The sequence below is a fragment of the Magnolia sinica genome, chromosome 3 (assembly GCF_029962835.1).
Source record: "Magnolia sinica isolate HGM2019 chromosome 3, MsV1, whole genome shotgun sequence".
Classification (NCBI taxonomy): Eukaryota; Viridiplantae; Streptophyta; class Magnoliopsida; order Magnoliales; family Magnoliaceae; genus Magnolia; species Magnolia sinica.
Window position 1 is genome coordinate 124,363,592 of NC_080575.1, and position 22,915 is coordinate 124,386,506.

The 22,915-nt window shown below is 40.9% G+C and overlaps 2 protein-coding genes across 5 annotated transcripts; one reads left to right on the plus strand and one right to left on the minus strand.

The window, feature by feature from the left end:
• Positions 1 to 264: 264 nt before the first annotated feature.
• On the plus strand, positions 265 to 12,164 carry LOC131241140 (protein NUCLEAR FUSION DEFECTIVE 6, mitochondrial-like). 4 transcript variants are annotated; one of them, XM_058239820.1, is made up of 3 exons: positions 265 to 481; positions 903 to 1,021; positions 11,799 to 11,945. In XM_058239820.1, the coding sequence occupies exons 1-3, from the start codon at positions 333 to 335 to the stop codon at positions 11,861 to 11,863; spliced, it is 333 nt and encodes a 110-aa protein (XP_058095803.1). In that variant the 5' UTR covers positions 265 to 332; the 3' UTR covers positions 11,864 to 11,945. The 4 variants fall into 4 exon arrangements, with proteins under 4 accessions (XP_058095803.1, XP_058095806.1, XP_058095804.1 ...); XM_058239823.1 differs by lacking the exon at positions 11,799 to 11,945 and adding an exon at positions 11,947 to 12,164 and having other exon boundaries at positions 266 to 481; XM_058239821.1 differs by lacking the exon at positions 11,799 to 11,945 and adding an exon at positions 4,413 to 4,663 and having other exon boundaries at positions 266 to 481.
• A 4,776-nt stretch (positions 12,165 to 16,940) lies between these two features.
• On the minus strand, positions 16,941 to 20,476 carry LOC131241139 (uncharacterized protein At4g28440-like). The gene is made up of 2 exons (XM_058239818.1): positions 20,169 to 20,476; positions 16,941 to 17,475 (listed from the first exon to the last, which is right to left on the minus strand). Exons 1-2 carry the CDS (start codon positions 20,392 to 20,394, stop codon positions 17,279 to 17,281), a joined length of 423 nt encoding a protein of 140 aa, XP_058095801.1. The 5' UTR covers positions 20,395 to 20,476; the 3' UTR covers positions 16,941 to 17,278.
• Between the last annotated feature and the right edge of the window lie 2,439 nt (positions 20,477 to 22,915).

Sequence of the window (22,915 nt, forward strand, 5' to 3'; positions counted from 1 at the left end):
GTTAACAAAGAAAATAAAATGAAAACACAAATATCAGCTTGATAAAAAACTTTTGTTAACGGTGGCATCACTCTCCTCACTGTATGGTAGGGTCCACTGGAGCTTTGGACATGACTCATTTTTTTGATCTTACCCTAAAATGATCTCTTCAGATGGATAGACAGCGTAGATACAAAACATACATCATGGTGGGGTCCACATAACTTGGTGACGTCACTTCAGTAGCAATCTCGCTACTCAACCTGTCAGTAGCCAATACGCGTCCCCCTTAAGAGGGAGGAAAACAGAGACCAAGCGACCTCGGTTATTCCGTCGCCCGTCCGTCTTCTTTCATGGCCGCCGCAGCGACCTGCCTCAGGACCGTATTCCGGTCCTCATCTTTCCGTAACGCCGCAGTAAAAATCGCTGCGGATGCCAAAGCCTCTCGCTCTCCTTTTCCTCGCCTCTCCAAACAAAAACCTAAGCCTTCTCGCCTCACCAGGTCCAATACTCTCTCCACCATTGGAATCATAGGGTTCTCATGCGCGAGTTGGTATATGCAAGTTCCATTGTTCGGTCATCCCAGCCGTTGATCCGGAGTCACCCAAAATGGATGGGTGGTGCTTGAAAATTCTCCCAGATTCGCGATTCTAACCCTTGGATTGGTGGCCTATAAATAAACGGCTCGGAAAGATTCACATCAACGATCCAGATAAATATCACTGGTCCTTTGGACAGAATCATCATATGTAGAATCCACTGTGTGGTCCATCGTATCAACGGTTTATCGCTAAGCAATGGCCCCCACTAATTCAAAACGGATGCATCAGGACGTTCTATCTCTCTCTCTCACACACACCCACACACACACACAACGTTGTCTTGTATACAAATCACTCTGGTCATTTTGAATTTCATTTCAGGTCTCCCATGGCGATGAGTTGCTGCGTGGAGTCGCTGCTGCCGCTGCACAGCGCCAATGCTTTGGCAATCCTCAATTCAATGCTTGCAGTTTATCGCCGCAATTACTGGCTCTACGAAGGTACTCCCTCTCCTTCTCGAATACGGAATTTGATGTTTACATTTTTGCAAGATTCAATATCAAGTGCAGTGCTTATTCACTTGATCATATTGAGAATTTTTTCGCCCATGATTTCATTGAGTGAGATTGTCATAGTCTGATCCAAAAACCGGATAAGCTTAATCTGAGTCTGTGCCCGTCTTTTGAAACGGGTTTTGTTGGTGGCCTGTGGGTTAACCCAACCCCAGCCATCCTCATTGAGCTGGAAATAAGGCAGGAATCCAATTTGTGTTTTTCACCGAGTACTACATTATGGCAACTCAATCCGTCGAACTTGGACGTGCGCTCATACCAGTCCGGTCCAGACCATCCAAATATTGGCCCCATCATGGATTGATCATTGCTCAGAATTCACACTGATCAGATTACCCTAACTGTCTGGTTGGTGACCATGAAATAGATGATTTAATGGGAAATGGGTGCCATCCAAGTTCAATTGGCAAAATCAGATGGTTAAGATTAGTCAGTCAGTACAAATGTCAGCCTGTGCTCCATCGACAATGAAGCACTTGGTTTGGACAGTCTAGATTCATGCATGCTTCTTCCTCTTTCTTTCTTTCTTTCTTAAAATGTTGGATTTTTGCACGAATGGCATGTATGGTGGATGAGCCACCACAATTTAGTGACTCATGTTAGAGGTACATTGTGTTCTAGCCGTATGTTGCCTGGTCCTGGTTTGCACATTAGTTCCCTCTCTCTTCCCCCTTTCTAAGAAATATGGATGGACCCGATTCATTGGATGTAGGCATCTGTAATTCATTGATCCCATTCTCTTGAGTTCGTTGGGTTGGTTCACTCAGATTTGTTAATTAGATTGACATTGAGATAGGATTGCTGATTCCACCCTAACCAAAGCAAGTGACATTTTCATCATTTTAAGATAAGTGTAGTTTTGTAATTTGCACAAAAGGTGGCAGCAATATCTTTAATTGAATGTAGTGCAGTAGTTACTGGCATGAACATTACTATGTTAGCACACCAGCTGTTGTGTGTGAGTCCTAACCTTGAGTAGGGGCTGCCTAAACAGTCAACGATCATTATCATATTGACAAATTTTGGTCTGAATAGTTATATTAGCAATTATTCTGCAGCATGCTGCAAATTTATTCTAAATGAACGATTTTTCCATTGTAATTGGTCAAGCAAATTCGGTAACTATGGTGGAGCCCTTTTGTGTTTCATCGAGTAGGAAATAACACACATAAAACTTTCAAGGGTTTAATGACAAATAACCCCCTTTTATAACGCACCCTAATCTCACTACAAGCCATTCTCACTCTTGTCACAACATGTTTAGACATTTCTTTAACTATGCCAATGTATCCTCCTGGACGTCTTTCCTCATCATCATGCACCATATTCTGGATATTAGTATTAGCCTGTATCATTCAATTTTATTTATTTATTTATTTATTTATTATTATTATTAAAAAAAAACTTGAAGAATGAAGGAAAAACGTTAGAAAAAAGGGGAAAATGAGATACTTAAAATCTGTCCTTTCTTTTTTGTATTTTGGACTGTATATAATGGTTTATTAGACTATTCTTTAATAAGAATGTTGTTTGTTGGCTTGACCTGTTGAGAGTCAACCAAATGGGTCTTAATTGAACACAAATCAAGCATGATTTAGTGAATTATGCCTATTATATTGAAATACAACAAAAGGAAGATAAAAACAGGAAAAAAAGAAGAAGTGAAGGTTTAACCTTTTTTGGCCATTTCATTGAAATACAACAAAAGGAAGAAAAAAAGAAGAAAAAAAGTGAAGATTTACCCAAATTTCTGATTTTTCCCATAATGGTCCACTCTCTCTTTGATTCATTGTATCCCACACAAATATTTTATTTTGATCATTAGAATAGGTAGATGTAGTTTAAACTGACTTTCTAAGCTTCCTCCATTGAGAAGATGAGGAAAAATAATGCAGGGGCATTTTCACACCGCGCTCGAGTGGGGTGACCTATGGGATGTAGGGGCACACTCGAGGTGGGTGGTGAGGTAGGGGTTCGGCTGATGTCCTAACCCATGTAATGTGGGGCCTAGGCTATGAGATAAATGGGTTAATTTGACATGCTCTATCAGTTCGAGCTTTTAGAGCAAGTGGTTAATTGTTCTGCATCAAATTGGTATCAGAGCGGGAAGTCTTGTGTTCGAGCCTCCTCACCTGGGGTGATTAATGTAGGGGTATTTTCGTACTAGGCAAGTGGGGTTTTCTGTGGGATGCAGGGGCACACTCAGGGTGGGCAACCCGTGTGAGGCAGTACACATGTGATGTGGGGCCCATGAGGGGGTTTGGCTTATGTCCTAACCCATGGGATGTGGGGCCTAGGATATGGGATAAAGGGATTGATTTGTCATACTTTATCAGTTCGTTAGAACAAGTGGTTAATTGTCCAGCATAAAAAAAAAACCAGTGAAAAATCGAAAAAAAAATAAATCATATATTGACCTTTATGGGTGTATCAACTCACGTTGGTGCTGATGCACCTTGTATCGGCCAATACAACTCCCCCCCCTCCCTCTTTTTTTTTTTTTTTAAATAAGGTGGGCCATTTCAACCCATATCACATATCGTATCAGGCTGATATGGATACAACATCAACCGATGCAATACCGATATTCAAAATCATAACATTACCTTCTTAGGTTCTCTGTCATATGCTTTCTCCTATCTCAATAATTTTCCATTAGTTGCCCAAGTATAAAAAGAGCTTCAATTGTTGATCTCTTCGGCATGTAGGCATATTGCTTTTCCGATATCCTTGTTTCTTGTCTTAATTTTTGTTCCACCACCCTCTTTGAGAGCTAATAGCGTGACTCATTAAGTTTGAGACTCTAATTGTTGGTCCACCTTTGCACATCTCCTTTGTTCCTAACTTCCTGTAAGTGGGTAATATGACGCTTCCCATTCATATGAATTTTCTTTGTTTGCAAAATTTTATTGAAAAGGCTACTTAACCAAATTAATCTGATTCCTGCTGGTATCTTCCACACCTCCTCATGTGAAGCCCCTATCACCACAGCTTATAAGGATGGACTCCTTCAGCCGTGTGCTATAATTGAATTAAAACTATTTTTACTTCCCCTCCTTGAATTTCAAAGATGACCATGGCCTTATAATGAACAGAAAATGTAGAAAATAAGATTACTTCCTGCATGCAACAATACCAAAGTAGTTATTGCAAATATCGTAATCTCAAGATAATGAGGTGCTGGTCTCAAATCAAGTTCAATGGCATACTTCAATTCTCTGTTTTGTGCTCTTTCTCATTGTTTCTTGGTCTATCTGCCATTCTTCTTCTCCTTGTTTTTTTTTTTTTTGTTTTGATAGAAGAGCTTTCCCTCTTGTAGGCCAAGATGAAACTAGATGATGATCAAGCACACAAACATGGAATAACTTGCTGTTTCTCTTTTCCTTTTGCTTGTCAAGCTCCGAGGAATTAGTGAATGGTTTTATTTTTTTATCAATAGATTAGGTGAGAAGGCAACTGTTTTAATATAATGAGGAATGATAGATGTTTTGACGTATGTTGAAAAAATGAAGAGAATGGTGAACAGTTGTTGAAATGTTTATGAAGCAGTTCCCGTTGCTTAATCATGCACTTCAATTAGTTCTAGTTGTATAATTGTTTTCTTTGATAAGCTTTTCTATGCACTTCATCTTGTTAATCACTGAAGGAGCACGCTGATTTGTTGTATTTAATCAGCTCCTGGTGATGATGTGTGATGAATATCCAGTAGGTTCATGAGAAGTTTTTTGTAGAAAAATCCCTTCATTTCACTTCAGTGATTACTGATTAGTGAGGATGAGCAATAAATTATCTGTGAGACAGGTTGTTCTTTGTGGGTTTAACCAAGATGAACTAGTGAATTGGTTCTTTACAAATTGATTTTTTACTCTTTATTTTTATCAATATTAGCAAGTTATGCTTGATGCGCATTCCCCAGTGGTCATCAGAAATCTGTGGGTGCCGGGGTTGCGATTTGATGCTGGGTGCGGTTTGGCTCAAATTATTGCAATTGGGAGTTGCCACTAGCTCTTGCCAGTTGATGCATGTAGATAGCTAGAACTACACAATAACTAGAAGAATATGACTCTAGTTTCACTGATCCAACCTGAGATCTAAGGGATTCGGTTACAAAAGGAGAAGGGGTTAGGTACCTCCCCTTCCCATTTTCATGGTCTTCACTCCTATAAATGAGAATAAAATAAGAGAGACTTCAGCAAATTTCAATGCATTTAGCAAAATTGAATACAGTGAATGATGCAAGTAAGAGAGCTGGTAGAGATGGTGTAGCGTGTGTGAGTGATCCAGGGTTCAATCCCCAGTAGTGTTACCATTCAAAAAAAAGAGGAAAAGGAATGATACAAATATGAAAATGATTAGAAAATGATGATTCTTTGATGTCTTCTTGGCCTTGATCTCCTTATATAAACAGTGACTCAGCTCCAATTCCTGGTTTTTGGCTTATTGAGAGAGAACTCATCTGTAACAATCCTTTTTGAGCTTCCCTCCCTCACATTCTAAGGAATCATCGTCCTACAAGGTGTCTCATATCTGGAAAGACATTACGAAGATGAAAAGGGAGGTCCTTTCTGGTGTTGGATTTGTGCTTGGCAATGGTGCCAAAATTCATTTTTGGGACAACATTTGGATCGGGGATCGGCCGCTTAAAATTACATATCCGAACATATATCTAATTGCCTCTTCCAAAAGTTCATATGTAGCTGATCATTATGTAGTAGTTGGCGGAAATATAGTCTGGAATGTGACATGCAGAAGGGGCCTCCAAGATCGGGAGATCCCAGAATTTGCGGGCCTTCTGGATTGTATATACACAGTTGCCCCTTCTCCCACGTCAGAGGACTGCATCTTCTAGAGACCAGAAAAATCCTCCTTCTTGGTTCGATCCCTCTATAATCAGATGCACTTGCAACAGTCCGATCCCTTGGCTAATCTTTCTTTTTTCTGGAAATACACAGCTCCCCCGAAAGTCCTTGCGTTCGGCTGGCTGGTTGGCAAAAAGAGAATCCTAATCGTGGATAATCTGAGGAGGAAAGGGATGGCTTCCCAACATTTGCTTATGTTGTATGCGGGCAGAAGAGACTGTCGATCATTTGCTCCTGCATTGCCCTTTCATTTAGTCCATATGGGCTGATTTTATGCTTCGGTTCAACTTAAACTAGTGTCTCCCGCGAGAGGTGAATTAGCTCCTTCAGGCGTGGCATGGGGTGCAATTAGGAAAGGAGAAATCAATGATTTGGAGGATGGCCATTCTGGCCGTCTGGTGGTTGGTTTGGGGATTCCTTCCATCTTGTTGGGGTGGTTTCGTCTAAGGCTAAGTGATCCTTAATCGAGTGGGCTTCCAATGTTAAGGGCCTTAATGGTTGCGATTTTTTCTTTTTAGGAGTGTAATCGTTGTCTGCCATTTAAGCATGCTTTTTTCCTTTGTAGTCTCTTTCCTTTTTTAATGCAATCGTCATCTTTCCAAAAAAAAAAAAAACATTCAAACCCCAACTCTTCCTCTCCTCCATTGCTTCATGCTTTCTTCTTTTCTCTCCTCTCTTCTTTACCTAGATTCTTAACATGTGAGATCGTGCAAAGATCTCTTTTATTTATAGACTCTTAGAATGACAATCCTGCAAAATAGAAGAAGACAAGAGGCATTTAAATTGCCTATAAAAAAAAAAAGAAAAAAAAAAAGAGGCATCTAGATGGGTGTTGCTCAAAATTGGGAGGTTTATTCTCATCAATTAGATGCAAGGACAAGATGGTCTTTAGCTCTTTTGGATAAGAATAGATAGAGAGGAATCTAGCTACTTATAGTTGGCACGACACCATTCTAGAGCCAGCGTGAGATGACAAGTCACCCAACACTTGGTCTCTTGCTTTGACGGAGCTCTACGACTCATTCCATAAGCTTGCAACATGTCCAAAACTGTCATTTGATCAGGAAATAATCACCTAACAACCTTTTTGGAGGGAAAAGTGGTTAGAAGATTTCCCCGGAGGCTATAAATACCTCCCTTGGGTCCTCATTTCCAACCCTCATGAGTCATGCGATTTCGAGCATTCATTCTCTCATCTCTACCTAGGAGTAAGCTCACAAATCCCTTTTCCCTGACGTAAGCACTATGAAAAGGTAAGAATGGTGGAGTCTAAGGACTCATTATTTTCCCCCTCTCAAGGGAGGGCAGTTCGAGATGATTCTTCGTCTTGTACACACTTTCAGTGGTGTTGCTTCATGCTAATTATCGGAGACCACCAATATGGCCTTGTGTAGAGGTGGGCATCGAGTCGAGTCGGACCGGATTAGGTCCAACTCGACTCGATACGGTTTTTGCAAGTAGCTGACCCAACCCGATCGGATTCGAGACCGAGTCCAGGAGGGCCAACTCGATCCGAACCGATTCCTTGCTGGCCTGACCCGAATCGAGTCCGACTCGATTAGGGAAACCGAGTCGGATCGAGTTGAGTTTGTCCAGTCGATTCGAACTAGGCTGAGTCAAGTCGAGCCAGAGACTCTGGTGGTAGGAAGGAAACATGAGGGAAATTGGGAGAGAATGAGGGAGAGGAAGAGGGAGAGAAAGGAGGAGATGAGGGAAATCGGGAGAGAAAGGGGGAGAGAAAGGAGGAGAGAAAGAAGGAGGGAATGAGAGGAAGTCGGCTCAGGCTGCGGTGCCGCATCATGCCAGGCCGTCCGCCAAACCCGAGTCAGCAACCCAAACTCTCCTCTCACACCGGATAGGACCTCAAAACTAGGCAGGGCCCTGTTCGCTAGTCGTGCTTCAACCAGTAGGATGGGAAGACTAGTATGGTTGCTGCTGTTACACGTCAAAAAGGTCCATTTGGCGGCACTGGCTCGGGTAGGGTTAGGGTTCGGGTAGAAGAAGGGTAAAGGTAAAAAATGAAGAAGTAAAATATGACTTTATACTACCTGATTCCGGTCCAGACCAGATCGAGTTGCTACATGACCCGAACTCGACTCGGTTTGGCGTCGAATCCGAGTGGGTCTACTCGATCCGATCCGAGCTGACCTTGTCTTTCGGTTCGGGTTGGATCGGATCCAACCGGTTCAGTCGAGTCGGATCCGACAAGTCGGGTCGGATCCTGCCCACCTCTAGCCTTGTGCCAATTGTCTATGACCTATGATAGCAGCCGCACACCAACTGTCTAGGGGCCTCAACAGTAGCTATCCGCCCACTATTTGCACTGCCCCAAGTGGTCTCACGACAACTATGAGAGACATCAACAATGGTCTCACACTGCCTATGTTGTCTCAAGATTGGGTCGTACTAACTATATCTGACTACCCAACACCTAGATGTTGTGGTCTTATGCCTAAGGGCCAAGTCACACATACTCTATTCCTATTCCAAGGGGTTGCATACATCTTTCAATGGGCTGCACACAACTTCCAGTCAAGCATCCTTTGCCACATCGGTCATCTCTGGCATGTTAGACCCATGGCGATGCTGGAACTTAGAAGTCCCAAACTCAACAGTGTTGTTAGAAATTGTCCAAAACAGGGTAGTTTACATGGTTATTTGAAGCCTATGCCTCTTTGGATACATGATACACAATCCACGCTAATATCATGATACCTAGTTGGTTACCCTAAACACCAAAGGCTATCATGCTCATGAAGCACGAGAATGCTCTAGGTTGATCGATCATCTAGAAACTCTGAAGACGAGGGACATAAATTAGGATTTCATGCATCATTTGCATATTATGTTCTGTGACATTTAACATGGAGTTCCTTGGTTTTTACCTTTTAATCAAGGGTTTTCCCTCAGGGATTGTAATTGAGGACTTGTGCTAGATCACAGCCTTGAACGTATTGTTCCTAGATTAAGAAAGCCTTTCGACAAGGCATTTTTGTTGCAAATGTTGTCCTACTGCATGATAATCTAAATGAATAAAAATTGTAACATAAATGAGACAATTTTTGTAAACACCCATGTAATAGAATTTTCCACCACATGAAAGTGGTGAGAATGCTTGGTTCAGCAGCAAAGGTTCCCAAGGTTCATATCACCCACTCATTGGAAACTCTCTTACTAATCAGACTTGAGTAAGCCCATTTAATGCCCCCCTCCTTCTCTTGTCATGGATGAATCGGTCTCACTCCAATCCTTAGTCAATTGACTAAAGGAAAGGTTTTGTGAGAATGATGGAATATCAAAATAAAGCATTTGTAAGGAGTGTATGGTGGTAATAGAGCACTGCCAACACATGATCTTGGTAAATAGCTATCATTTGGGGAGTAAATAGACAATGTCCTTGAAAAAGAGAGCTAGAAGAAAGAAGAGATGAATGCCCTTAAAAAAACACATTTCATGTGATTAGTGGTGCTGAGTCAAGATTCTGAAAGGAGGGACAAGTAGAAAGCTGGGGTGAGATGAGAGAAACTGTACCTGACTAGAGAGGGGAGAATGCCCAACCTTGTCTATGTCAATGCAAGCAATGTTTTTGGAATTAAGCATGAGAGACAGCTTGATAGCGAGATCAAATCAACAGTAGTAGTGCCAATGAGGGGCATTGAAACTCAGTCTACGAAGTGGACAGTGAACCTTTAGGGAGCCTGTGTTGTAGAGCCGAACTAAGCAACCAGATGACTGGTCTACCCATTGTAAGCACTTCAATATTCCTTTGGAACCTCTACATCAATGGCATACTGAATATTCAGAACATCAGAAGAAATCCTTGAGAAGATGGGATGGATGCAAAGTTACATACTCATGGAAGGAAATTCCATCACACCACTTACCTCAAAGTGATTGCCAGAAGTTATTGTGCTCCTAGTTGCATTGGACACTTAGTCCAATCGATTGATCCGAACTGTCCATTCAGTTCAGAATCCATTTCATGGTCTATCGTGCAAACAGTCACAGTGATTGGATGTTCTAATCCATCTGTAATTTGGCCTTATTTTTTGTTTCCAATCCTTGGATGGGATGGTTAAAATCATCTTATGAATATGATTCTTTAGCATCATAAACAATCCTTGATGGTCCTTAACAAATAGATGAATCAAATTGTTGACCGGAGCTATTTTTGTGTAAATGATCTTTACTGTCCATTTTTAAGGCCATTGAGCAAATGGTTAAAGTTGTTGATCAATGTACGTTTTCATGGTAGCCCATGAAATATGTGTTAGACCTAATGAACAGTCTGGATCAACTAGGAACACTAAAGCCTTTCTCAGTATGTTAATTTTGGTTTTCTAGAACTACAATGTTAGTTTGGAACCTTTTGACTGTTTCACTGAGAGTGAAAATCTCATCTTATATTAGTCTTCTGAGTGTGTCAGCCGATTCTATGGTGTGTTGGTAAGATTCTCAGTTAGTCTTGGGTTTAAGTTCTATCTTATTCTCGGCGCAATCAGAAGTTTTATCTTAAGATAATCCACTCTAGAACCGCTTTTGAGATTTGTGCCTCTTTCTCATGTTTTGGCAAGACACCTCTATTTTCTAAAGTGAAAAGAAATTTGTCGTTGATCATTTTTCATAACTTCTAAAAAATAAGGCTGCATTTAGCTCGGGCCTCGAGAAATATAATTGCAATTTTTAAGTTTTTTTTTTTTTTTTTGAAAAAGAAGGTTTTCTATTCTAGTAGAATTCCCAGCAATCATGAGACTTTGCTTGTGTGGATATGAAAGAGCCCGTTTCTTTCCATTCCAGTATGCAAAAGAGTTCCATCTTGTGAATTTCCAAATTCTGTTGGAGTATAAATTAAAAAATCACAGATTATTTATATGAAAATAAAAATAAAAATCACAGATTATTGTTCCTGTTTGTGAGATGGCCTTGAGCCAAACACAGCCTAAGGTTACAATTAAATCTAACTGAATTGCAAAAGTTCAATTCAGTATAGAAGAATTAAGTGAGGGGTGGCACCATTCACCAAACTCCTATTTCAATTCCATATGTCATCATTTCGGCTTGGCTCCAGTCTGGTCATTTCCAATTTAGGGGTCGTTTGGCTCCCTGGAATCCTAAAGGGGTCGTGAATCTGTTTCCAAGAGCAAATTCCCATTGAAAGAGATTCTGTTTATGGTGTTTGGATAGTGGGAAAGCTCTTTCTTATGAATCCAGTTTTTGTGTTTGGATATTGGGAAAGAGTAGTTTGGAGAGGAGAGGCCTTTTTATCGTTGTAAAAAATATGGCTGTTGGATGGGAATCCATTTACCAAAGTTTTTGCTACCCATCGTAAAGATGGGAAACTTTGGGAATTAGATTCCCATGGGAATTCATTTCCCACCCTTTCCCTAACTAGTGAAATCCATTTCCTAAGGGCTAGATTCCAGTTGGCGAAAACCCCTTACGGAATTGAACCATTGCAGTTCAATTTACCATCCCAAAGCTGCCCGCGGACTTGTTTTGAAAAAACCTCTACTCTGCCAGCCTTTCTGTATAGAATTCAGCTTTTTCTTCATTTTGGAGGGAACTCTTGTTTCTGTAAACTTTCAGTATCTGAAATTATATCTTAAGAGTTTTCTGTAAACCTCAAGCAAAATCTTTTTTAGTTCTCCATTCTGTTTTTATTGGACATGCATGCTATTCTTGTTATTAGCACTGAAAACCTTGAATGCGGATGTGTTTTGTGACCAAAACCCAAAAGACTGCCACATCAGAACACAGCTCTTGTCAATCTACAAAGTTTGGCCCCTTTGTTCATTTCTGACTTTTTTCACTTCTTTTAGGGCTGTGACATCTTCCTCGCACTTTAGGTGGATTTGGACCTCTTCTGGCCACCCTGGTTTCTAATTTCTTTATTATGCTGCTTGTCAATTGAGAAATAAAGCGGGAGCTATTTAAACTACATCATTGACTGGAGTTGGGGTTGTTTTTAACTTCATATATTTGGTTTTATTGTAGATGGATGAGTTTCATTTGTTGGGGACATTGCGTCATTGGTGGTATTTTCCATGAATGTCTTCTGCATGGATTCCAACGGACTTGTGAGCTGCTTGAGGTGTTTGATAGTTTCAGTTAGAAAAGTAAGAAGTTAAAAATGGAAATATATTTTGAAGATTGGGTAACAGGTCTCAAAGAGGATGCCGATGCTCACATGGGCTTATGAGTTTTTCTTTTCATATCTTTTTTTTCCTGATTGAGTTGCTTTTCTCAAGTTACATAGCGCCGCCACCTGTGGCGTGGACTGTGTTTTTTGAGCTGTTGCGCGAGTTCCTGGTCTGTCTGAAAATTTCCACTCCCACTGCCAGGAGAAGCCTTTAGCATCAGGTGCTAAGCTCCTAATGGACAAAGGCTCTGCGCCCAGCCACAGGCCTATTACAGCATCTTTGCAAGGTGTAGAGCACCTCCCTTAGCCATGATTCAAAGATGATAGGCACTTGGACATTTGATCAGTTCTCTCTTAGTCTGACCCCCTGCACCAAATGCAGAACCCTTAGCTCTAGACCTGAGGATCCTATCACTAGTTGGCAGGCACTAACATACAGCATCTCTGGCACGTAAGATTCATAATTTTGTTCCTGTGTACACAACAAGATTAGACGGCTATGCCTTCAGTATAGATGATATGTATCATTTGCTAGTATTCCAATGCCCACTTGGCTATAAGAAATGCATACATATACTGATGCCTATCATGCCTCTCAGGACAGATACACATCATTTGCTAGCATTATGATGCCCAGTTGGCTATAAGAAATGCATACATACCCAAGACTCATAAAAATTCACCTATGTTCACATTATCTCTAATCATCCGTCTTTGAAGGTTCCATTATCCTCCTATGGCCATTATGAACCAGGCTCTGAATTTGAAATTACAATTTCAAGTGTAGTAGACACCATAAAAATAGCTTGAAGATGGCTGCATGGATGAGGAGATTGGCCCCACTCTGATGAGGTTTGGCATTTCAATGGCTCTGATTGCATGCAAAATCCCATAAAAAGACTGCACCAGCGTTCCTTGGGTAGTTATATGGGGGAGCGCCCCCCTGGGGGAATGATGAGAAGGGGTAGACTCCTATGATAGTTTTACACCATAGAAATTGAAGGTGACTCCTTACTACGGGCACTGTTACTAACGTATAGCTAACATTATCATCCAAATTGTGGGTCCCATTGTGGACAGAGCATATGTCTAAAATCACACTGACAAAACAACCCTAACCATCTGGTTATTGGTAGGGAAAATCAAATGGTTAATGTTGTCTTCTCAGTGGTCTTTTATGTTATGACCCATTTGCAGTTGGAGTCAGTGATTTGGACTGTCTGGATACAACTATTCCATTTGTACGTTCGTTCGAAAGTCACCACCTTTTTTTAAGTTGTGCCGAAGTAACATTTGATTCTGTGCAAGTCTGCCCCAACCTGCTGCTAACAGTACCCATGCGAGCTAGGATGGTGTTTTTGCCCCGAAAAACCTTGAACTTTGTCGATGAGAGATGATGATGCTACATTAAGAACCTGCATTTCCTTTGCTGATACAGTGAGGGAAGGATGAATGGGGGAGCTGTTCTTATGTTGATCTTGAATTTGGGGTGCAATTGAAGACGAGACTCGACTCGACTCCTGCTGACCTCATTGGGTCACATCCCAAAAGCATGGAGAATGGTTGCTTGTCCATTTCACATAGGTTCACTACTCCAAATGCAATTTATCGTTGGCCCAGAAGTTTTAAAGTATGGTCTGAAGCCGGTATATATCGCCCAATACATACTGGTACTGGTATTGCCATCAACAATGCAGTTGTTTCGGCCCAAAACAGCCCAGTAAAGGATGCAAAGGGGGTAATACCAGGCCGCATTGATTGTAAACTGTGGTTCTGATACACTAATTTTAAACCTTGATATCCAAACAGTACCTAAACTAATTTACCTGCCTGACCCATAAGATCTGGAATGGTCATCACTACGGTTGAAGATTCTCCTGTACCATTTGCCAGAGTCAAGTCATCAAGTCATCGGGTTGGCCATGTTTGGCATCCATCTTGCATACGGAGATATTTCTTAGAAACAAAAAATAGTAGGGGGGGAAAGGAAGTTTGGACCACACCCATATCTGTGCATGTGACCTATCTGCCAAATTGAGCTACTCTGGCAGTCTAGGATGGATACCCCCATTGAAACCAGAGAATGCTCGCCCCGTTGGCACTTGTAAATCCTCTCTAAATGGGAGCACGCCCATGGATGACTCACATCTCCAAATTGGAACGTATGTGAAGGTTGTTTTGGACCATCAACAAACCGTCGGGTTGGATGAGATCCAGGTCATTCGGCAAGTGCATATCCCACCGCGAACATGTTGTGGCCCAAAAATTGGATAGGTTCACTCATAAGGCACTCCATGTGTGTACGGAATAGAAGTGTTATTGATATTTCTCATACACATGTGGACAACCTGATGAGAGCAGCTGAAATTATCTCTTGAGACTGGGCATGTTTGCTGTGTGTCAGACCCGATGAATGGCCCAGATCTTGCAATTGTCAGCGTCCCCACTTGGCATGGACACAAGAAACTGCGATCTGGGGCGGACAAGTGGGTAACGGTTGCATGCATGCTTGATGTAGGGATCTGTTTCATTCATGCGACTCGCAATCCTGCTATCCGCCGCCCAAGCAGGCTCTATTGTTCTGATGGTCCGTTGCATTTGGGCAACCATCAGCCGTTAGATGGGGATGAACGAATCTCTCCAGAAAGAAATGACTCTCAAGGAATCGTTCCACAGCAATCTCCAGCAGCACCATTTCGTGCAGATTTCAACCTCACATGCTACCACCTCTTCTAAATCCGAATGAATAATTGAATACGTGCTTTATACTTGGATGGTTTGAACCATCCAGACTTTGAGCTTGTTAAGGACCCATGTCAATGGACCACTATCAAATTGTGTCTGTAAAGATATGGCTCAATTGGGGATGTAACAATGGTCCACGGAAATGAAATAAGGGCCAGCATCTGTGATAGGATCTCCCAACTAAGAGATTTTTAGGGCTTGGCAAGTCCACAGGGGTTGCATTAGACAGGCAACGCAGATTACTAAAAATTGTGAGAGCACCAGGTGCCAATCATCTATTCATAGGGGGCCTATTTCGAATGCAGGATTAGACAGTAACCTACTGCATTAGGTGGATATAAATTCCAACAAGCATTTGGAATCACTGGGAAAATTCCAATTAATCCAAATATTTGACCTTCCAGTCCCAACAAGAGATGCAGCATGATTTATAGTGGAATTTAAAATACAAGACATCTGCATGCCCCACAAAATCATATGCATGCATTTTATCCACATAATACAGTGTTTTTCCCAGGAGAAGATTTGGATCCCAAACAAGGGATTGGATTGTCAAAATACCATGGTATTTTCCTACAGGTAATCAATGTGTAATAATTATGTTAATTCCATTTAATGCAATGCAATGCATTTTACAAACATACCTATGCAGAACAACAGTTGCGTCATAGCCATGTAAAAAATGATGTTCATTTTTAAATTTTTTTTTTTTTTAAGATATAAAAATGATGTTGATATATAAGAACATCATACAAGGCACAAAAATGACTTCACCTCATTTTTGTTAACATTAATTATGTATTAGTGATCATAGTTTGCAAAAAATGAGCTCTGCTAAGCGGGTACCGGTGCAATAAAGCTCATGTAAATAACACATATTTGCTAGCACAGTTCAATAGCACACCTAGGTCCAATGCATCCTCCAGAAATGAACCACTGTACTGATGCCCTAGCTGCAAAATCAGGTTGATCCACGGGTACCTACTCATGGCTCAGTGGTGGATCCTGTGGCTTTCAACACTGAAGTCATGGGTTTGAGTACCCATGTGGCATGTGGGTGTGTGGGTGTGTGTGTGTAAAAAAAAAAAAGGTTGATCCACGGGTTAGCTAGGCCGCAGTCTGCAAAACAGATTGGGTTTTCTAACCCATCCACCCGCCTGTTTGCCATATTGAGGCCCACATACTGACCGGACCAGATCTATTTTGGGAAAACAAGTAGAAGGTTGGACCAACCTGATGGATGGATTGCATCTCGCAACTATGTGCCATGCTAGCACGTGCTTAGCAAAGCTCTACGTAAATTATGGTTATCATAATTATTTTTAATGTTACGAAAATCTCTGATGCATGATTACCTGTTAACTAAAATGAGAAGAACTCATTTAAAGTGGAAACCAATCAGGGCTAGTATAAATGAGGCAGGACATGCAAGCCACTAGCAAATATATATATATATATATATATATATATATATATATATATATATATATATAGAGAGAGAGAGAGAGAGAGAGAGAGAGAGAGAGAGAGAGAGATTTCATACCAATCAATAGACTTACCGTATTTTCCGGACGACCGCCTTCTGCCCTAGGAGGCTATAAAGGTGTATGTGGCCTACCCAATACACCCAGATGCAAAATGCCATGACTTCACCGGTTGTAAAGAAGAGACTGCAGGACCTCCACTCTGCTTGTCATAAGATAAAAGATACAAATGCACAATACATCCTTTGAAAAAAAAAAACCACAGATGCGCAATACAATGCATGCATACCGTCGTATTGCAGTATAGTAACCTCAGTAACCATGAGGCATTGATGTCAAGGTCAGAACTTCCCAAGAGAAAATTCATGAAAACTAATTGACACACATTACAAACGCTATGCATACCGTCGTATTGCAGTATAGTAACCTCAGTAACCATGAGGCATGCATAAGAAATACCATCCGTTGATGTCAAGGTCAGAACTTCCTAAGAGAGAATTCATGAAAACTAATTGACACACATTATAAACACTATGCATACCGTCGTATTGCAGTATAGTAACCTCAGTAACCATGAGGCATGCATAAGAAACACCAAGTCAGACCTTCCCAAGAGAGAATTCATGAAAACTAATTGACACACACTTATTATAAACACTAGTTCATTTACTTTTCTAAGTTCGCTGGACATCTCTATGTTCATATGGTAGAATCAACAAACACTGATCCCTTTTTACACCTAAAAAACTACCGCTGCTGTCATTGTAAATTACCAAGTTCATGGAGGGAACATTTAAAAAGAGAAAGTAAAAAATCATAACCATAGTGAGATTTTGTATACTGCCTCAAATTACTCTTTAGAAACTGTTTTACTCAGCAGCAATTACTCAAGCAGGCTTCGAAAGGTTCAATGCCTTCTTCCTCCACATCTCTATAAGTCATCATCCCATGAAAGAAATCATGGTCCCTCATCCACGACGCTCACCAATTCATACTCAACAAGGGACAAATTGTTATCTTCTTTCACCACGAACTTGGCAGGTTCGGTGACTTCAACTCGACCCCACTTGTCGACCGCGAGCCTCATCGACCCCTTAAACATATCAATCTTCGCATTTCTCAAAATCACAGTGGTATCTGGCTTCATCAAGTCAACTGCCAAGAAGACAAAGCCATCATTGAAAAAAAGTAACAAAGATAGGGATCGGGTGGAGAACGAAATTTTCAGCTTTGATACAATTTTGACACAGAAAAAACTAAGGGCGTGTTTGGTAGCCACATAAAAAATGAGTTTTATCTCATATTAGCCAACATCAATTGTGTACTAGAGATCATAGTTTATACAACTTGTTGGTCATAGTTTTCATCCCTACCCAAAAATAAAGAGGATCGATCACTGATACATAATTAGGATCAAATAAAATAAGATGAACTCATTTTTCAGTGCCACACCTAAGCAGGCTCTAGACAAAGTCCCACCCTAAAATCTCCCATACAGGTTTCGCATTTCTTGAAAAAATGTTTTCTTTTTCGTTTTTAATAATAATGAGATTTGATTAGGTTTTAACAAGAATTGATTTATTTTTTAAAATATAAAAACAGGGTTTCTAAATTTAATGCAATTATTTGAGTTTTAAAAAAAAAAAAAAAAAAAAACTGAGGTAGGGTGTACTGCCAAATCATGGTTGGTGGAACTCCCAAAGCCTAACTCGGGGTACATTTGGATGCATCCTTGATTTGAATTGCAACTATTGGTCAATTGAAGTGTAGATAACCATATTTTATGATCCTTCCTTAGCATCTAATATGAGGGGAAACATTGTAAATTTCAGTTAGGTTACTTTCAAATGGTACTTGATAGAAACGTAACTGCAATTTTAGGGCGATTATCAATCTCATTCCAAGGAAATCGGTCGTTTCCTCTATATTAAAACTAAAATTTTGCAACTCAGTCACTTGCACATCCAAACAAAGTGTGTTTGGGGTAGCACAGAAAACAGCTTGTTCTGCCTATGTTGCAACTTGGGAACCTAAACATGTGTCGCCTCATGTAGATGGTCAGATGATGTAAACTGTCCTTGTTCTAGGTATCTGCAATATCTGAGTTATATTCCAATAATCACAACCCTTTGATGGTGATACCTCTGCATTTTTGGAGTTGAATTTGAGCTATTGAAAAAATTCTTTTCAAATTTATAAACTCAGCTAAACACAGTGATGGTTTGAATCATCCATTCAGCATAAGTTTCTTTGGATGGTCCTTATTTCATAGAATCTACAATGTGGACGGTTCCAATCATCTGACCATCTCAGCATGTGGACCAAATAGAGCAACACATGACGGGCTCCTCTGGCTGCAACAAGGGCAAAACAAACTCCACAGAAACGGCAATCCACATGGTAGCATTTTCAGCCCTGGAAAAACAGGGCTACGGGCCTGTTTGGACACAACTTCTGCAAAAGAGGGCTTTCCGAGGAAGAGGACTTTCCCACAATTTTGTCGGTCAACTTGCCAAAAGACCAATCAGATTGGTTCCTGGTGAGTGAGAATTTTAGCACTTTTGTCGAGAGGGGGATCATATGACGGTTTGCTTAAATGCAACCAAATGCACAAATAAACTAGGATTTGGCTTAAAATGCCATGTTGGCATCAAACGCCTTTTTCAAGGTGCATCCAAAAGGTTTGTCGCAAAATCAGGGGATTTAGAGCATCTAGTGAAGATTTAGATTTTAGGCTTGGTCAATGGGAAATGATGTGATAAAGTCATCTCCATCATATTCAATTATCATAGGGCCTCATCTCCACCGTTCACATGGCAGAGATCCCATTAGATCAGGACCAATCACCTAGTTGGCTTTGGCATGGGTGGCCCACAATTAAGAAACCCTAAACTCTGGGCAATCCTAGCCATCAATTTTCATCTCTTTCCTCCCACTGAACGTCAAAATGACTATCTTTTAATGTAAAATGATCCGACATCCAGGGTCACCAAATTTTTTGCGATTCTTGAACGTGGCCCATACATGGCATGGGTCCAACAGGTTGATGGCTGTGATTCACCATCCACCCTGCTACGCATAATGTGTAAGGTGGGCTCTATCGCGAAATTCTTATCATATATCATTTCTGTCGGTCATTGTTCAATGACTGAGGGGCATGGTTTAAGATCTTGCCCAACATTACATCCTAACTCCACAACATGGGTGTTGCCAATATGGCACTAAAATGGGGAAATTTCAGAAAGGAATTATTTGACTGTTGGCACGGAGGACAGGTATAGTAGCACTATGCCAGAATTTTTACAAGTGGGCCCAACGAAGTCGCAATCCAGGCAATTCATTCACTTGATTGTTCCATCTGGCCCCAATTACAAGAGGGTGCGGTGAATCGGTGATCCAGGCCCTCCATGGACGAACACTTCCCCGTAAATATTCTACAACAGATGACCCTAGGCATCCAATACACTGGCCTTCTGCCTACTGAAATGAGGTCGTATTGTTTTCGTAGCCATCTTTTTTGAAGGGCACCGCAGATTAAAATACTAGCATCGTCCTCTTGGGAGGAATTTTTTAGGGCATAGTCAATCCACGAGGTGACCCATCAACTCAACGGTCAAGATCGCCTAAATTCGTGCAAAATCAACGGCCGATGATACAGCTGAACAGTTTTAGAGCATCTGATGAATTTCTAGGTCTTGAAAGATAAGTAGAAACGAAAGAAAGATCAAGAATTAGGGCTTTAAACAGAGAAGAGGGTTTGTAAATATATATTTTTTTAAATGACGAATAAATTCATACGTGTATGTATATACATACATGTCTAAGTACGTATGAATCTACGGACGTACCTTGCTCGTTTCGAGCGGTGAAAACGATGGTGCCGGTCTCGTCACCGACAACGCATTCGGTGATGCGAGTGGGGCGGGTGTGTGTGGACGCTGCTCGGCCCTTCTGCAGCACGGGCTTGGAGCTCACCACCTTCGCTGTCAGCGTGTGGCCAGTCGTTCCGGGCTTTAGCTGGTCCACCTTCGTAAATACGGGCTTTCTCATGGGTGTTTTTGTCGCCGTCGCCATTGCTGTTCTCCCGAAACGCTACAAAAAACCCTAACCCTAGAAATGAAAGAAGGAAAAAGAATGTGGCGAGGACGAGGGTCGAGTTTTTCGAAGGGAGGTTTTATACAATGCTCGGGTTGAGAGACTTTACAATACCATAAAGTCGGGGCCATTGTTCAGTGATCCGAACCGTTGGTGTTACTGGACCCTTTGTGGATGGTCTACGTAACAAAAATCTCCCAAAGATGGAAAGAATTTAAACATTTCTGAAACGGTTGAAAATGAAGATGAACCGCGCTAGGTTACTCGCCAGGTAGGTGAACTTTTGTCAGATAAATCCACTCCGTCCATCAAGTACGCTGCCTCATGTTCGCCCTGGGACCGGCCACGACATAGGAAACAGTTGGGATGGGACGCCCACCGTTACTCTGATGTGGAGTCCGCCATGGTGTTTTATATGATGTGTTTCGTCGGTGTAAAGAATCACCCAAAATCGCATTATTCAATGACTCAGGTGGGCCACACCACGTGATTTAAAGGTTTGTGTATAATTTGATGGGGTGGCCCACCTGATGAATGGGGTGGATTTTATGCACACGAAGACGTTTATCCAAGTTAGAGAAGTGTTTTCCATTGAAAATGCATTGCTCCCGTTCAAAAAATGAAAAGAATAATATTCTACGGTTAAGATCTTAAAATATGGAAATTTTTGTTGGGTTGGCCATCCACGGAATGGCCCGTCTTTTCAACGGTTTAGATCACTGAATAAAGACTCTACTTTTACAATTTCAAAACCGCGTCAGCTGCATAATCTCTCGGACGAGCATTTTTATCTTTCTCAGGTCATTGCATTTACAGACCATCATATCACAGTCTTCAGTTCTACTTCCGCCGATTGTTCCCCACTAGAAATGGTATGACCGTACAGTTTCCGTGGCAGCGATCAAGTGACTAGTGTTGTACGATTAGTGTGGTTTTTTTCAATATCAACTATCCATGACACGCGTCATGTTTAAATGGTCATGATTTGCTATCTCCCCTGCCACCACATGAACGGGAAGGTAGGTTGCATGGGAGGACAATGGCTCCACTAAATCATACGCCAGTTCGAGATGGAGATGATACGGTGTGCCATCTCATCTCTACGTTATAAATGCAAAGAGTATCTATCCCATTAATTAGCAGGCCTCGTTATAGGAAAATGATTCGTTGGATGCATAAACTGGTGGATCAGTAATAGTGGAGTTGTATTTATTTTGTTGTATTTTAAAATAATTTATTTTAAAGCTTAAAGTATTTTTTTTCATTTTCTTTATTTAAGTATTTTATTTTCAGTGCATTTCTATTTTTTCACTTCTAGAATGACTAAAGAAAAACCAAGTATCAAGAGAGGAGTTTTGCATATGTTTAAGCCACTTCTTATGAGGCATGTAAATTTGGTTCATCAAGGGTTATGCTATTAGTTGGAATTTATATTACTGAGGATCGAGAGTATACTTGTACTGATAGTTTTGTTTTGTACTTTACAAGCAGGTTTACACGTGGTAGTTTTCGCATGGATTTCAGATTAATTGAGTTCAAATCCAATAAAGTACTTAGTTACGATCTATATATAAACCTACTCAATTTTTTAATTAATTATTTAGATTAATGATTTTTGTCTTGTTTCTTCAAAAAATCACCTTTAATTTAGTATTGTTTTGCCAATTGAGTTCATCGTCGAGTTAACTCACTTTAATTGAGTTATGCGCACTAGTTCAAGCCAATGTATAATGAGTGAAGCAATGAAATCAGATTATAGTCGTTGTATCCCGGAAGTTAATTGTCCAAAATTCATGTTCCACTTGTGATACAATTCCATAAAGTCAGAATAGGTTTCAAGTGACCCAGTCATACCTCGACTCAAACAAATAATTATTTTTTTAACTTTATTTTCTTAGCAATTCCATAAAGTCAGAATAGGTTTCAAGTGACCTAGTCATACCTCGACTCAAATAAATAATTATTTTTTTAACTTTATTTTCTTTTATATATATATATATATATGTGTGTGTGTGTGTGTGTGTGTGTGTGTGTGTGTAGGGAAAAGGTACTAGGCGCTCGACCTCACGAGTCTGTCCCATGAGGTCGAGCTGTGTGGGCCCCACCGTGATGCGTTTCGAACATCTACCCCATCAATCAGATGCACCATTCCATCATGGGCCTGGGTCTCAAAAATCAAGTCAATTTGTGACTTGTGTGTGCCACACCACATACAGAAGTGGGGAGGGGCCGTGCACCATTAAAACATTCATAATCATTTTTTGGGCCTACCGAGACGTGGTTTGCAAATCTAGCCCATCCATTATGTGTGTCCCACTTGGATGAGGGTTCAGACCAAGTTTCAGCAGCATTCAAAACTCAGGTGGGCCCCACCAAGTGCTTTTATATGTTTTAACAGTGTCTTCACATGATTTTAGATGGCATAGCCCACCTAAGTTCCGTATACGGCTGATTTTTGGGATATCCCATAATTTAGAGGGGACCCATCAAATGCACGGTG